At 33.6% G+C, this 13,201-nt stretch overlaps 1 protein-coding gene across 1 annotated transcript; it reads right to left on the bottom strand.

Moving 5' to 3' along the window:
* Positions 1-494: 494 nt before the first annotated feature.
* On the bottom strand, positions 495-11,703 carry LOC109799699 (UV radiation resistance-associated protein). The gene is made up of 6 exons (XM_020360309.3): positions 11,381-11,703; positions 6,734-6,940; positions 3,963-4,143; positions 2,773-2,921; positions 1,979-2,203; positions 495-926 (listed from the first exon to the last, which is right to left on the bottom strand). Exons 1-6 carry the CDS (start codon positions 11,570-11,572, stop codon positions 807-809), a joined length of 1,074 nt encoding a protein of 357 aa, XP_020215898.1. The 5' UTR covers positions 11,573-11,703; the 3' UTR covers positions 495-806.
* Positions 11,704-13,201: the final 1,498 nt, after the last annotated feature.

Here is a 13,201-nt window from a genome sequence, read left to right as displayed (position 1 = left end):
TAAGGCTCCTACCATGAATACATCCACTGAGTGCCTCACTCACGAGGCACCAATTTTTCTAAATTTAAAGTTTAGTATTAGATAGTTTATGTGGAGAACATGTTTTATAACTGTTAGATATATTAGTTAAAAATTCAATGACAGAAAAATTCATAAAGTGCCTTGGCTTTTTCTGCAAATCGGATCCGTGGCAGTCGTCCTCCTCCTTGTGGTGGCTGTGGTTGTTGAAAGAAAAGGAAGTAGGTTGACTGCTCTTGCCGCTGTAACAAAGGCGCTGATTCCAGGAACTCAATTTCTATGTGCAGCACATTCAATGAATCAATACAGAAACTCTAAAAAGAATAAAAAAACAAACTAACGACATCACGTACTAAAATCATCAAAATTTGAAGCAGTTCTCGCATCTCATTTTCTTACTCGAAGAGGGGTTTCATCATTGATTTCTCGTCCAATCCCTGTTCATCTTTCAAACAAACGATAAAGATCCTCCCAGATTAAAAAAGAAATCTCGCAAAAAGTATGCATTTCTCCAAAGTTTGTCTTATACATGATATCCCTTCAGGAATGTATCTGATATTTATGTTCTTCCAAAAGAAGTGAAAGAACAATAATTTCGACAGCAGTGTATATTTTTTACTTTTTTTTTTAAAGAATACCAAATCCATTATCGAAGTTTGAATCCTTTTTGATAACAATGCTACAACTCTATATCGGAAGGTGCACCAAAAAATTTGCACCATGGCAAGAATTAAAAAAAAAATAAAATCAATTTACAAGTAAGTTACAGTAGAGACAAAAATAATAGATCAAAAGTTGTCTGTAAAAGCTGGAGACTGGATAGTCCTTGAAAGCTCCCTCAAATTAGCCAATACATGGCGTGGTCCCAAACTCTTGGCATCAATGAAATTCAAAAGCTGTTCTAAATCCTTCAATCAAAAAAGCACGAGGGAAAGGAGCAGTAAGTCAAGGTTAATCACGAATATGTCTACACAGTAGTATAGCTATTAAATCTCGTTCAGACAACCACACTTTCAGGAAATATTAATAAGAGAAAAATAAGCAATAACGAAGTATGGGAGATTGCAAATACATTAAGCAAAAGCCTAAGCCACCCTTCCTGACAACAGCAATGCAAAACCAACAGCTTGTCAGTGTCAATATAAATGTAAATCTTGATACTCATTTTTGGGAGCAGGAACACCTGCAGTTAAAATTAAATGGTCTAGAATGTTGTACGATACATTTTATTTCATTATTCGGTGTTTGCAAAGCATTTTTATGATGATTTCTTGACGGTGAAAATTCAACTGCAGACAATCATAAATTTGTTTTTTAGTAGGAGGAAGTCTTTGGAAAAAACCAATAAGTTCTTAATATTAACAGTTAATATCCCAACACATCCGTGATTGGTTATGCAAGTGTACGTAATATTGACTATTGATTTTCTCATCAACAACTGAGATTTGTTTCTTTCTCTATAATGAGTAGCCCACTTTGTAAGTTCAATTCGAACAAAGGGTAGGGAAAATAGAACACTGAAGAGAAGCTAATTCTGGTGGAGGAACCCTCCAAACTTCCAGTTAGCTAACATACCGTAAGCTTTATTCTCATAGTCAAACGGAAATCTGCCAAATCAGTATTTGTTCATTACAAAGAGAAAAACACAAGCTAGGCCAAAATAGAAAGCTACTTCAGTGAAACAGATGGGAAACAAACTGCTAAAGATGCAAAACACAGATCCAACAATCTTGCGAAATATGAAAATGTATAAAGTCCACAACCCAAACAAATAAATTAGAAATGATAAGGGGGCAGAGAGTGTCTGCTATAAGATGCACTTATTTGTGTCCTCAGAAATTCTGAAGGAAAAGTAAACAAGATAAAACTATCCCTGCCCTGTTATGTTTTGCGTTAGTTCAAACAGAGCATTTCAAAGATTGAGAGTAGCTAAAAAGCAAATATAAATTGAAATATATACCTTATTCAGCAAGAATACAGCATAAGCTGCTCTTGTTGTGTCTTGACCTTCTAAATAAAGAGGGAATTCCACGTGCTTGACATTATTTGTGTTTGCATTTGATGAAGCTTCGGAAGATGTTAGTTCTGTTGAAGGTGCATTGTCAATAATATATGAATGAGAGGCACCCAACCGTAAAGGATATCGCAAAGGAACTTGCAAGTATGACGCTATAAGTGAAACAGCCTGCAAGAAAATTGGTCTAATAAGGTATATTTCAATAATTATTATAGGTCAACGGACATCCATATGAGCTGGCATAAGAAATGCTGCAGCTGAAAATACAGAAGTTTGATTATGATAAGAAAAAGAAATGACAATTAAGTTTGCCATATACAAGATGTCAAAATATGTAGGCTTAAATATATTTTTTGTCCTTGTGAACATATTAGTTTTTGCTTTTAGTTTCAGTATTTTTAGATTTTTTTAATGTTGAAACCTTTTTACTTTTGGTCCTTCCTGTTAGTCTCTGTTACAAAAATCACTTAGTTCCATTTAGCATTGCCACATAAGTATTTTTATAATGCGATATTGTCACGTGAAACACATGATATGCAAGCATTTTTGTAACGAAAGAACAAAAAAGGAACAGTTTGGTATATTTGTAAGAATGAAAAAGTAATTTAAACCAAATATGTATGTGACAATTTAGGAACTGTACAACACATTTTGGAAATGGATCACAAAAGGCACAAGATAGAATAACACAATCAGTTCTGAGGCATAAAAAGGGCCAGGTAGGTGCTAATACTCACATGTGCAACATACCCCAGAGCTGTAGCAGACCTCTGAATTTCCTTTTTATCAGTGAAAAAGCTCATCTTCCTGAAAGATAGCACATTCAAGTGCAGACCATGAATTGTTAAGGATCCTTGATTAACTGGTTTAAGATCAGCAGAAGTCCCTGAGTAATGAAATAAAGGAAACTTTTAACAATAAAAAATTCAGAGAAAGTATCACATGGAGATGCAGTAAATATTATCCAAAAATTTGTGATAATTTAAATTAGCTTGAGAGAAACTAGACTTAAACTTAATATTCAATGAATAGCTATGGTCCTCTGTTGCATCCATGTCACATTGTAAAACATCCCATGAAAGTCTTTTGCAGTATGAAGAAAAGTATACCCAAAAAACAATATTATTAATTAGCTGGATGGATGTTCAAAAGGTTTGTTATTTGGTCAGTCATCTTTCAATTTAAAGAATACAAATCGAATATGAAATTTTAAAGAAGAAAAATGAAAATGCATGACAGGAAACAGTATATTTTCCATCCTAGTGTTCAATTATAGCTAATCTTGGGATAAGAGAAGTAATTGCCGCAGCTGGTGGCTTTGGCAAGGGAGCATTGGGTGGAGTGCCACCATGGATGGTGGTAGTGGAGTTGTTGTAATAGCTGTCACAGTTGACCTGCATCAAAATGACAAGGAGCGAGAATTGCACTGTGGAGGCAACTGGGGAGTTTGGTATTAATCCCTCACTAGGCTTATTTCCTCTCTCTGTTTTCTCTCCACCAAAAAATATAAAACTGACTTTTTCATCCAATTTCTTTCCTCTCAATTTCCTTCCTCCCAAAATCTACTGTACTAAACAAAACTATAAAGTTATAATTTAAGGCTATTGACATTATGCAAAACTAACGCAGAAGCATCAAATAAAAGAACAAGACACGAGGCACACACATCAGGCAGATAAAGTTACAGAATGAAAGACACCCTTTCAACGCAACAGCCCAACATAAGGAAAAACTATATCCCAAGGCGCAAGTAAGAAATCAAGGGATAGGAATTGAACCATCCAATACCTCAAGTTTCATCATTTATTCAAATTGCAAGTTTCTTATTTTGCATGACCTCGGCCGTTTTTTACCTTAGGGGCACATTATCAAAATAAAAAATAAAAAAATAAAAAAAGAGAGAGACTACTATTGAGCTAACCATTACCTGCCAGGCAACCTAAAGGATATGCTTCAAGCTCTTGTTCTTGTGCTGGTCCAACCAAGATCTTTACAGGATGGAGCATTGAAATTTGAGATGTCATATATTGTTGCCTCTTCCTCAGCATCTTTTGCAATTTTCTAAGACGAACATAACCATTTTCTTCTGACAGTAATCTACTTGAATCCTATAATAAAAGCATCATGAATAAAATGATAACTTATTTAGATTCAGCTAAATAAACACGTCAATGCTATTTCTTACATGGACAAATAACGGAAAGAAGGCTTTCAAAGAAATGAGAACATTTGAAAGAAAACAAGGAGTTCATTTCAGAAGGATAGACACAAGAAAAACTGAGAAAGGTATACTCTATTCAACTGAATATAAACTCAGTCAAAACTCAAAAGCAAAAAAGAACAATAGAATGAATGTCAATTTTAACACATACTTCATCAATAAAATGAACCATTTTTTAAATCAAGACAACAATCCATTCCCTCTATAACTCAAAGCCCAAGAAACTAATATTAATCAAATCAAGGGATGGGATTAAGTTTAAAATTAAAAGTCTCTAAACATACCATCCCAACCCTAAAATAACATGTATAGTAGACAAGAAGATATATCACCCATAAGTCCTAACAAATACAGAGAAACTGTAAAAAAGCAGCTTTGCCTTTCACAATTTAAAAAAAAAAAAAAAACCCAGGACCAAAATTAAAATTAGTGAATACTATGCTTCTCTTGATAGTTGAGACTGTGTAGCATGCTTTAAGGCTTCTTATAAATTATCAAAAATATGATAATATACTATGGGTTACAACTTACAAGATAAAATACAACCAAAGAACATAATAGTTATATCCAAGCTACCCATATATGAAACAAATATTTAGTTTTCTTATGATAAAAGATAAATTAATGGTTTAATACAAAGACCCATCACACAAAGACGGAAGTCTTTGTTCTTGGATGTGTTAACCAAGGACATGCAAAAGATTGTTCCTAAATGCATACTTTTTGTTATAGTTTTGATTGAGGAATCAAGGGAACAAATTAACTCAAGCTTTAGAGACAGGCAATGGAATCAATGGTTTTCGTTTAATGAGTAAAACAATATTGGAAAAATCCAAGTCTTGCCTATCCTAGATCATTAAAAAGGGTCACTCACCATTTATCCACATATCAAGCCCAATATATTGAACATGAGGGGGTATATTGAAAAAAATTCAAGTCTCACATCAACTATAAATAAAGCAATTAAAGAATATATAAGTGAGATATAACCCTCACCTTACGAACTGATTTGTAAGGTTGTGTTAGGTCCATAAACCCCATTCTAAAATCGTATCAGAGCTATCTACATCCACTCTAAAAGGATCACTCATCATTGATACATGCACCAAGCCCAATAATTCTTAGCGTGAGAGGGTGCATTGGAAAAAACTGAAGTCCTACCTATCCTAAATCATTGAAAAGGGTCACTCACCATTTATCCACATATCAAGCCCAATAGTATTGGATGTGAGGGAGATGTATTGGAAAAAATTCAAGTTCCACATTAACTAGAGATAAGGCAATTAAAGAGTATATAAGTGGGGGACAATCCTCACCTTACAAGCCGATTTTATAAGATTGAGTTAGATCCATAATCCACATTCTATAAAACAAAGTACATGCATTGCTTTTTTAGTAACAAAAGGAAAATGACATAGGTAAAAATTTGAGAAAATATCAACCACAAGATTTTTAGTTAAAGGATTAAAGATCAATATGAAAAATTTATGGGAAAATTAATGGAAATGTCACATAAGATATAAATTGGGTAGTTAAAATGGAGAACGTTGCACTTTATAGTAGTGTATGTTGGACTTTAAAAGTGACAAAAAAGAGAAAAAAGCGGAAGTAGCAGAAATGAGTATGTTAATATGGATGTGTAACCACACAAGAATGAATAGGATACAAAATAATTGTCTACAAGATATTGGTGTAGCACCTATAGAGGAAAAATGACAGAAATTGGTTAACGTGGTTTAAGCAAGTGCAAAGAAGGCCATTGGAGATGCTAATGAAGAAAGTAACTTGAATGGTTTTAACTCAATGAAATGAAGTAGAGGAAGGCCGACAACATTGGAGGAAATTATTAAAAGGGAGCTCATGCCGGATAATATCCCTCAAAATTGTTTTCAACCGAATCCAAAGACGTCATGCGATCTATATAGTTAACCTTACTTGATGGGATAAGGTTATTGTTGTCATTGTAGTTTGTTGTTTTCATAAATCAATGCCTATTGCCTACAAATAAGAATAGTATCAATTTCATTTCATTCTTGAGCATCATCCATAGAGACAATGCTAATTCATTTCTATCTTATACATGCTTCTATGTCTCATTTGGGCTACATTAGGTTTTCATAACTCCTTTTAAAGGCTTGGATACTTCTTCATAGATACCAATCAGTTAAGCATTCGAGTGTATCAAAATTGGATTCATATCTGATACAGAGACATGAATAAAAAGAAGTATCAATGCTTTATAGAATAGGAGACCCTTCTATACTCTTTCATACATCTCACTCAAAATGTCAACCACAATGGTACACAAAAGGTAAATTTCAATCCATGTGTACCCTCCCAATTGTTTGCCAATATTCATAGCATAGCTATTTTTCTTTTTTTGAGAAGTCTCTTCAACATTGCTTATTAAAAGAAAAATGATAGAGACTACTGAACTTTTTGCTTCTAATTATTTCAACATTATAGCATAAACTCACCTGGAGATTTCTGCTGGTTACAGAAAGAGCACCCCCTGCCACCAAGAGTGATTGCACAGCAACACTAAGCTGCTCCTCCTGCTTACTAGCATCCTCCTTTGCCAGTCTAGAACGAATAGACATATTCTCCATCATCATTTTCTTTGATTCCAATTTTTGACGCATCTCCTCAAGTTCATTTAACCGACCCAATGATTCAGCATTGACCTGTTCACAAAATTATTGCCCATTAATATGCATCCTCGTCAATTAGGTACAAGTAAAAAATAAAAATCATCATACAACTATATATTGGAAATTTTAACATTGCTGTTGTCAACTGAAACCAATAATTAGCATGAAAAAGCTTCCCGTAGTATAAAACACAAACTAAACCACTCAACAAATTGACAAGACTGAACTGTTGTGCTCAAATAAAATCTTAGCACCATAGTTATCAGTCCTGATAACAGTAAAGTGACCAACCCCAAATTAACTGTAGCAATATAACAGATAGTGGGATGACTACTACTACAAAATTTATAGGTATAAATCAAATTATATATATACTAAACAAATACCCATAATTAAAACATAATTTTAAGCAAAGCACACATATAAATATAGACCCCTCTTTGAAAATTACAACAAGAAAGGACAGCATAAGGTTAACTATCTGAACACAGCAGTGAAAGAAAGAGAAAACATAACAGACACACACATATATAGACCCCTCTTTGACTTGAGCAGAACAGACCCCAAAGGATGCGAACAAAGTAGAGCCACAGAACAGTGTACCAGACATTTACAGATTGTGGACAGATGGTCTGCATCAAAGAGAGAAGAGACCACCTTTGATGTGAACAGAACAGGCCCCAAATGGTATGAAGAGAGTAGAGACCATAGAATGGTGTGCAGAGTTTCGTATGGGTTGACCTGAAACTCCATCAGAGTGCCATGGGTCGCCAGAAATGCAGTTGAGAGTGGGAAATATTGTTTGTGTTCTGATCAAATAAAAGGAGGGAGGGCTGAAATACCAAGATTGACCCCCTTAAACAGCACCAAAGAACATCAATCGAGGGGCTAAAAAAGGGCTTCATTTATGAATATCAGAAGCAATAGCAGCTGCAATTCATGCCACTCCAGGCACGACAGCAAGCTGTGACATGACAGGCTTCTATTGAGCAGCCAACAGACATGACACTCTATAGAAGCACTATAGCGCAGCTGACTGCTATGCTTAACAGGCTATTCTGAGTTGGAATTTGGGAATCAAGTGCATTACCCTTTGTTCATATATCATGTATCTAATCATATTGGGCACATTTATCAGTTAAGATCCAAGATATGCAACAGAATAAAGTCAGAAGTCATTACACACCAATGATTGTACACCTACTCAGACCAACTCTGATAAAAGTTAAAAGTTTAAACACAAAATGTTCAGTGTAAAACCAGAAATTTGATCATCAGAAAATTATTACTCTTAAATCTGCTCCTAAAAAATGTAAATATGCCTCTTTATAATCGAAGTTATGTAGTTCTTTCTCCTTATTCTGATAAAAAGAGGAAGATTAAATAATAAAGAATAAATATTCACAGTAGGAAAAAAGAAAGTGCAAAGTCTGAGATAAGACGTATTCATAAATAATCAAAGACATGTCAGCTTAATTTTCTATTACCAAAAAACAGAAGAGAGATGAAAGATCATCCAGTCCAACCATAGTATTCCTCAACCCCACTAAACATTGATTGAATTTGAAGCTCAGCTACCAACTTAAACACTAGTTACACGACAATCCAAAACCTATAGAATAATAAAATAGCCTAGTTGTGAACCAAAGGATCACCTTAAACCCTACATGGAAAATGGACCACAAGTAGTCCAGTAATAACTAATAAATAAGAAAATAAATATATTAGTTCTAATTTATGACATAAATGCAATGAGCTCAATTCCCCCATGTCCCACTAGATAGTGATGGAAATTAAAGCCTCTCAGCAATGAATATAATGTAATGTAAGGCTTAGGCTCAATGCCAACCTTGTTCCCCTTCCCCACAACACATGTGCCTGCAAAAATCACTATAAACCATCATTAAGGCCTTTAGCATGCCTTGGCCTTGGAATTACAAACATTGGGCTCCAATTTTTCCAGATAAAATAATTGCTTTGTTATCAAAAGTTCTTTACAGAAGCTGGCAAAAGACATTATTTTTTCAAAAATAAGCTGATCCAAACATATAATTCCATCATGATCGCAGATTCAAGGAATTCCGCAATGCAATAGCATTACAGCACTTCTGTGGCGGCTATTTAACCAAATTGACCATAATAAACCTCAACCCCATTAGACAGTGATTGAATTAGACGCCTACCAGTCTGAAACCAATTTAAATACCACAATCGAAAGCCAAAAAAATAATAGAATAGCCTAGTTGTGAACTGACAGACCTGCTTAAATGGAAGATAGACCACAAGTAATAAAGAAGAAAATAGTTTGCTTTTAAGTTATGATAAATGCAACAAACTCAATCCCCCATATCTCATTAATTAGATAGTGATAGACTTTTAAAGCCTCTAGGCAACAAAGTCAAACACAGCCCAAAACCCAAAATCACCACAGACTATTGTAAGGCTCAAGTTCAATATGCCTTGGCCTCGGAATCAGTGTTGTTAAATAGCCGCTATGGTGGTGCTATAATGCTATTGCATTGAGGAATTCCTTGGTTCCACAATCACAACTCCTTCGACCATTGCAGCCATTATGGTGTCATGTTTGCAGTATGTATCCTACATTCCCTTGTCATCTCTGCCACATCTTCAGCTAATTGAACTTTTGAGTTAAATTTATGTCAACTTTTATGCATTTTATTTTTATTTGCATACAACTTATAATTGATGTATTATATATTTTAACTGCTATTCAACTTCCGCTATTTGCCCGGGAAAATGATGATAGCAGATTGTTGGCTTTCCACCATTTTCCACAATCTGCAATTGATAACCCTGCTTGGAATTACAAATACATTTGATTCTAATTTTTCCTGATAAAATAATTTCTTCATTATCAAAATTCAAAAGTTCTTTATGGAAGCTGGCAAAACACTGATTATTTTTCCAAAATAAGCTGAGACAAACACATACATACCCCCCCCCCCCCCCAAGCTTTTATTATCAAAAACAAAAAGAGAGATGAGAGATCATCTACTCCAACCATAATAAACCTCAACCCCACTAGACAGTTATTGAATTAGAAGCCTGTGGGTAACCAACTTAAATACCACAATTAAAATTAAAAAAAAAAATAGCCTAGTTGTGAACCTAAAGATCTGCTTATAAGGAGAAGGAGAATCCTAAATGAAAATGGGCCACAAGTAATAAAAAAAAAGAAACAGTTTGCTTCTATGTTAAGATAAATGCAACAAACTCAATCCCCCCATATCTCACTACATAGTGATGGAATTTAAAGCCTCTAGGCAGCAAAGTCAAACACAACAGCTGACAGCCCAAAACCCAAAGATCACCTTGGCCTTGAAATTACAAAACATGTTTGGTTTCAATTTTTCCTGATAAAATAATCACTTTGATATCAAAAGTTCTTTAAGGAAGCTCGCAAAAAACAGATTTTTTTTCTTCCCAAAATAACATAGGCAAACATGTTCATAACCCTCCCCCCTTAACTTTCTATCAACAAAAACAAAAAGAGAGATGAGAAATCAACCAGCCCAACCATAATAAACCTCAACCCCTCTAGACTGAAACCTCTGTGCAACCAACTTAAATACCACATTCCAAACCAAAAAAAAATAAAAATAAAATGGCTTAGTTGTGAATCAACAGATCTACTTATAAGGAGAACTGGAGAACCCTAAATGGAAAATGAGCCATGGATAATAAGTAAGAAATAAATAGTTTTCGAAAATAATCCCAGTTGTTTATGGAAGCTGGCAAAAAAGAAATTATTTGTTTTCCAAAATAAGCGAAACAAACACATGCATGTTCCAAACCTTCCAAAAGTATGTTCAACCAAAAGATACAAAGGAGTTCATTCCCCGAACTTATGCTCAACACCCCACCAACGGATTTCCAAACATTCGCTTTTTATTACCAAAAACAAATAGAGAAATACGAGATCATGCAGTCCAACAACAACCATAATAAACCTCAACTCCACTAGACACGGAATGAATTCAAAGCCTCTCAGCAACCAACTTAAAAAGCACAATCCCAAACAAAAATATATAATAAATAGCCTAGTCGTAAACCGATGGATCCGCTTATAAGGTGAACCCTAATTTGCAAACAGGCCAAGAGTAAGTAACTTACATAATAAACAAACATATAAACAGTTCGCTTCTAATTCATTTTCACGACAAATCCAATCACATTCACCACCACGAATTCGTCTCTCTCCCCCGATCAATTTCCTTCCGCCAATAATCCTCCCAATCAAATCCACAACGCGATGTCATCCCCCACTCGAGTTCACAGTCTCCACGAGACCACACGCGGTGTCGCTCTAGCCACTAAATTCTAACCGCATTCTCATTTAATTTTTCATTTCCAGTACTCAACAGCACAAACGCAATTTCCAAATTTCAAGAAACGCAGTTTCGGCATTATTCACAAACGCCTAAACCTAAAACCTAAAACCGGAAATGCTACCTGGATGAGAGACTGGAGCTTGTGGTGAAGGTTTCGCTTCTTGTGGTTGGCGTGGTGGAGTGCGGAAGAGAGACTGGTCAACCTAGCGAGATCGTGCTGGAAGTCCTCCCACTGAATAAGCTTCACATGTTCGGGATCAGTTAAGGTCGTCTCCAATGAGAGAATCTGAAATTGAGGTTGGTGTGGTTCCATGAGGGATCGAATTCATCATCGACCCCTCTTCTTCTTCTGCTGCTGCTCCTGATTTTCTCGGGAAAATGCCGGGAGAGAAGGAAATTCGGTCCTCGTCTTGGAGAATGAAGAGAGTTAGGTTTTTTTTTCCCCCTCTTTTGGATTAAACCGCGAAATAGTGGACACGTGGAAAACGTGCACGGCACCTTTGCTCCCTCTTTGGGATAAATTTTTCGGTATTTTAAAATTGTCTTTATTTTAACTTAATTATCAAATAGTATTTTTTTTTAAATTGAATTTGAAAAAATAGGCTTGTTTGGTTTTATTATAAGTTAAATTTGAATTTTAGATTTTCTATTTTTATTAATTCATAATTTTGATCACCTATTTTAAAGCAAAGATATTTAGTGTCTTTATTTTAAAAAATATATAATTTAAGTTTTATATTTTTTTTTGTTGATTATTAAATAATATTATTCAAATATTTGTTACTATGTTTTCCTTCTCTTCTATTCCTTTTATTTTTCTTTCTTTTAAATCAAACAAAGATTCAGAAATTTAGTTGTATTATAATATCTGCTTCTTTTTTAACGTATTTCATAACTTGATCGAGTCTCAACATGAATATATGAGTGAAGATTTTCAAAGATAGAAAAAAAAAAAAGGAACATGATATTAAGGACTTAAGAATATAGTTGTGATGGCTTCCAACTCTTAAAAATGAAAATGGTAACAAATGGAAATATTGTGGTTATTTTTAGTGTTTTTTTTTTCAAAAAAAAAAAACTACTATATAATGTATCTAGAATATTAATTTCTAAACCTTATTTTTTCATGCAACAATCAAGTGAGTTGGATTGACTCCTTTAATCCATCACAATTAAAAAAAATTATATTTTATGTAATTTTTATTTAAAAATTTGATTAATATTTTTTATATATTTACATTTAAATCAATAATTAACTTAATTTTTTTAATAAAATAATTGTAACTCTTTATTTATTTGTTAAAAACATAAATATTTAACTAATTTTTAGTTTTTCTCATTTTAAAAATATGGTAAGAAAACCAATATAATTTCCTAATCCGTAATAGATTGAATTAGATTGAAATTTTTCTGACTCACCAAAAAATGAATCAAATTAGATTGATCCATTTAAAATATCAATTCATAACGAACAAATTAATTTACTTTAACATAAATATTTATAATTAATAAAATAATTCTAATAAAAAATTAACAAGAAAATATTTATATTTTAAATTAAATAACCAAACAAACTTCTCTATATAATAAGATTAAGTCATAATAAAATCCATAAAATTATTCCACAAGTTTGAAATTAAGGCTTCAACTATTGTTATCCACAGAAAATACTTTTTGGGTTATCATTTGGTTTGACAACACATCTTGATTCTTAGTTACTAACAAAATTTTACAATGCTCATGATCAAAATCCATGAAATACCTTTATATATTGTTATAAATTTTTGTAATTTATTGAGCTTCTTAAAATTGTCACCCAAATTTCGTTTCTCACTACCCATCAGCACAACTTCTATTCCATCTTAATTGGATATATATTACTAAATCCATGTTTGACAGTTGCCCTTACACAATGAGATTACTTTTTTTTTTTTGACTTGTC

The sequence above is a fragment of the Cajanus cajan genome, chromosome 2 (genome assembly GCF_000230855.2).
Source record: "Cajanus cajan strain Asha chromosome 2, NIPB_CcT2T_4, whole genome shotgun sequence".
Lineage (NCBI taxonomy): Eukaryota > Viridiplantae > Streptophyta > Magnoliopsida > Fabales > Fabaceae > Cajanus > Cajanus cajan.
Note: the sequence above shows the minus strand (reverse complement) of the source record. Positions and strands in the feature narration are given on the sequence as shown.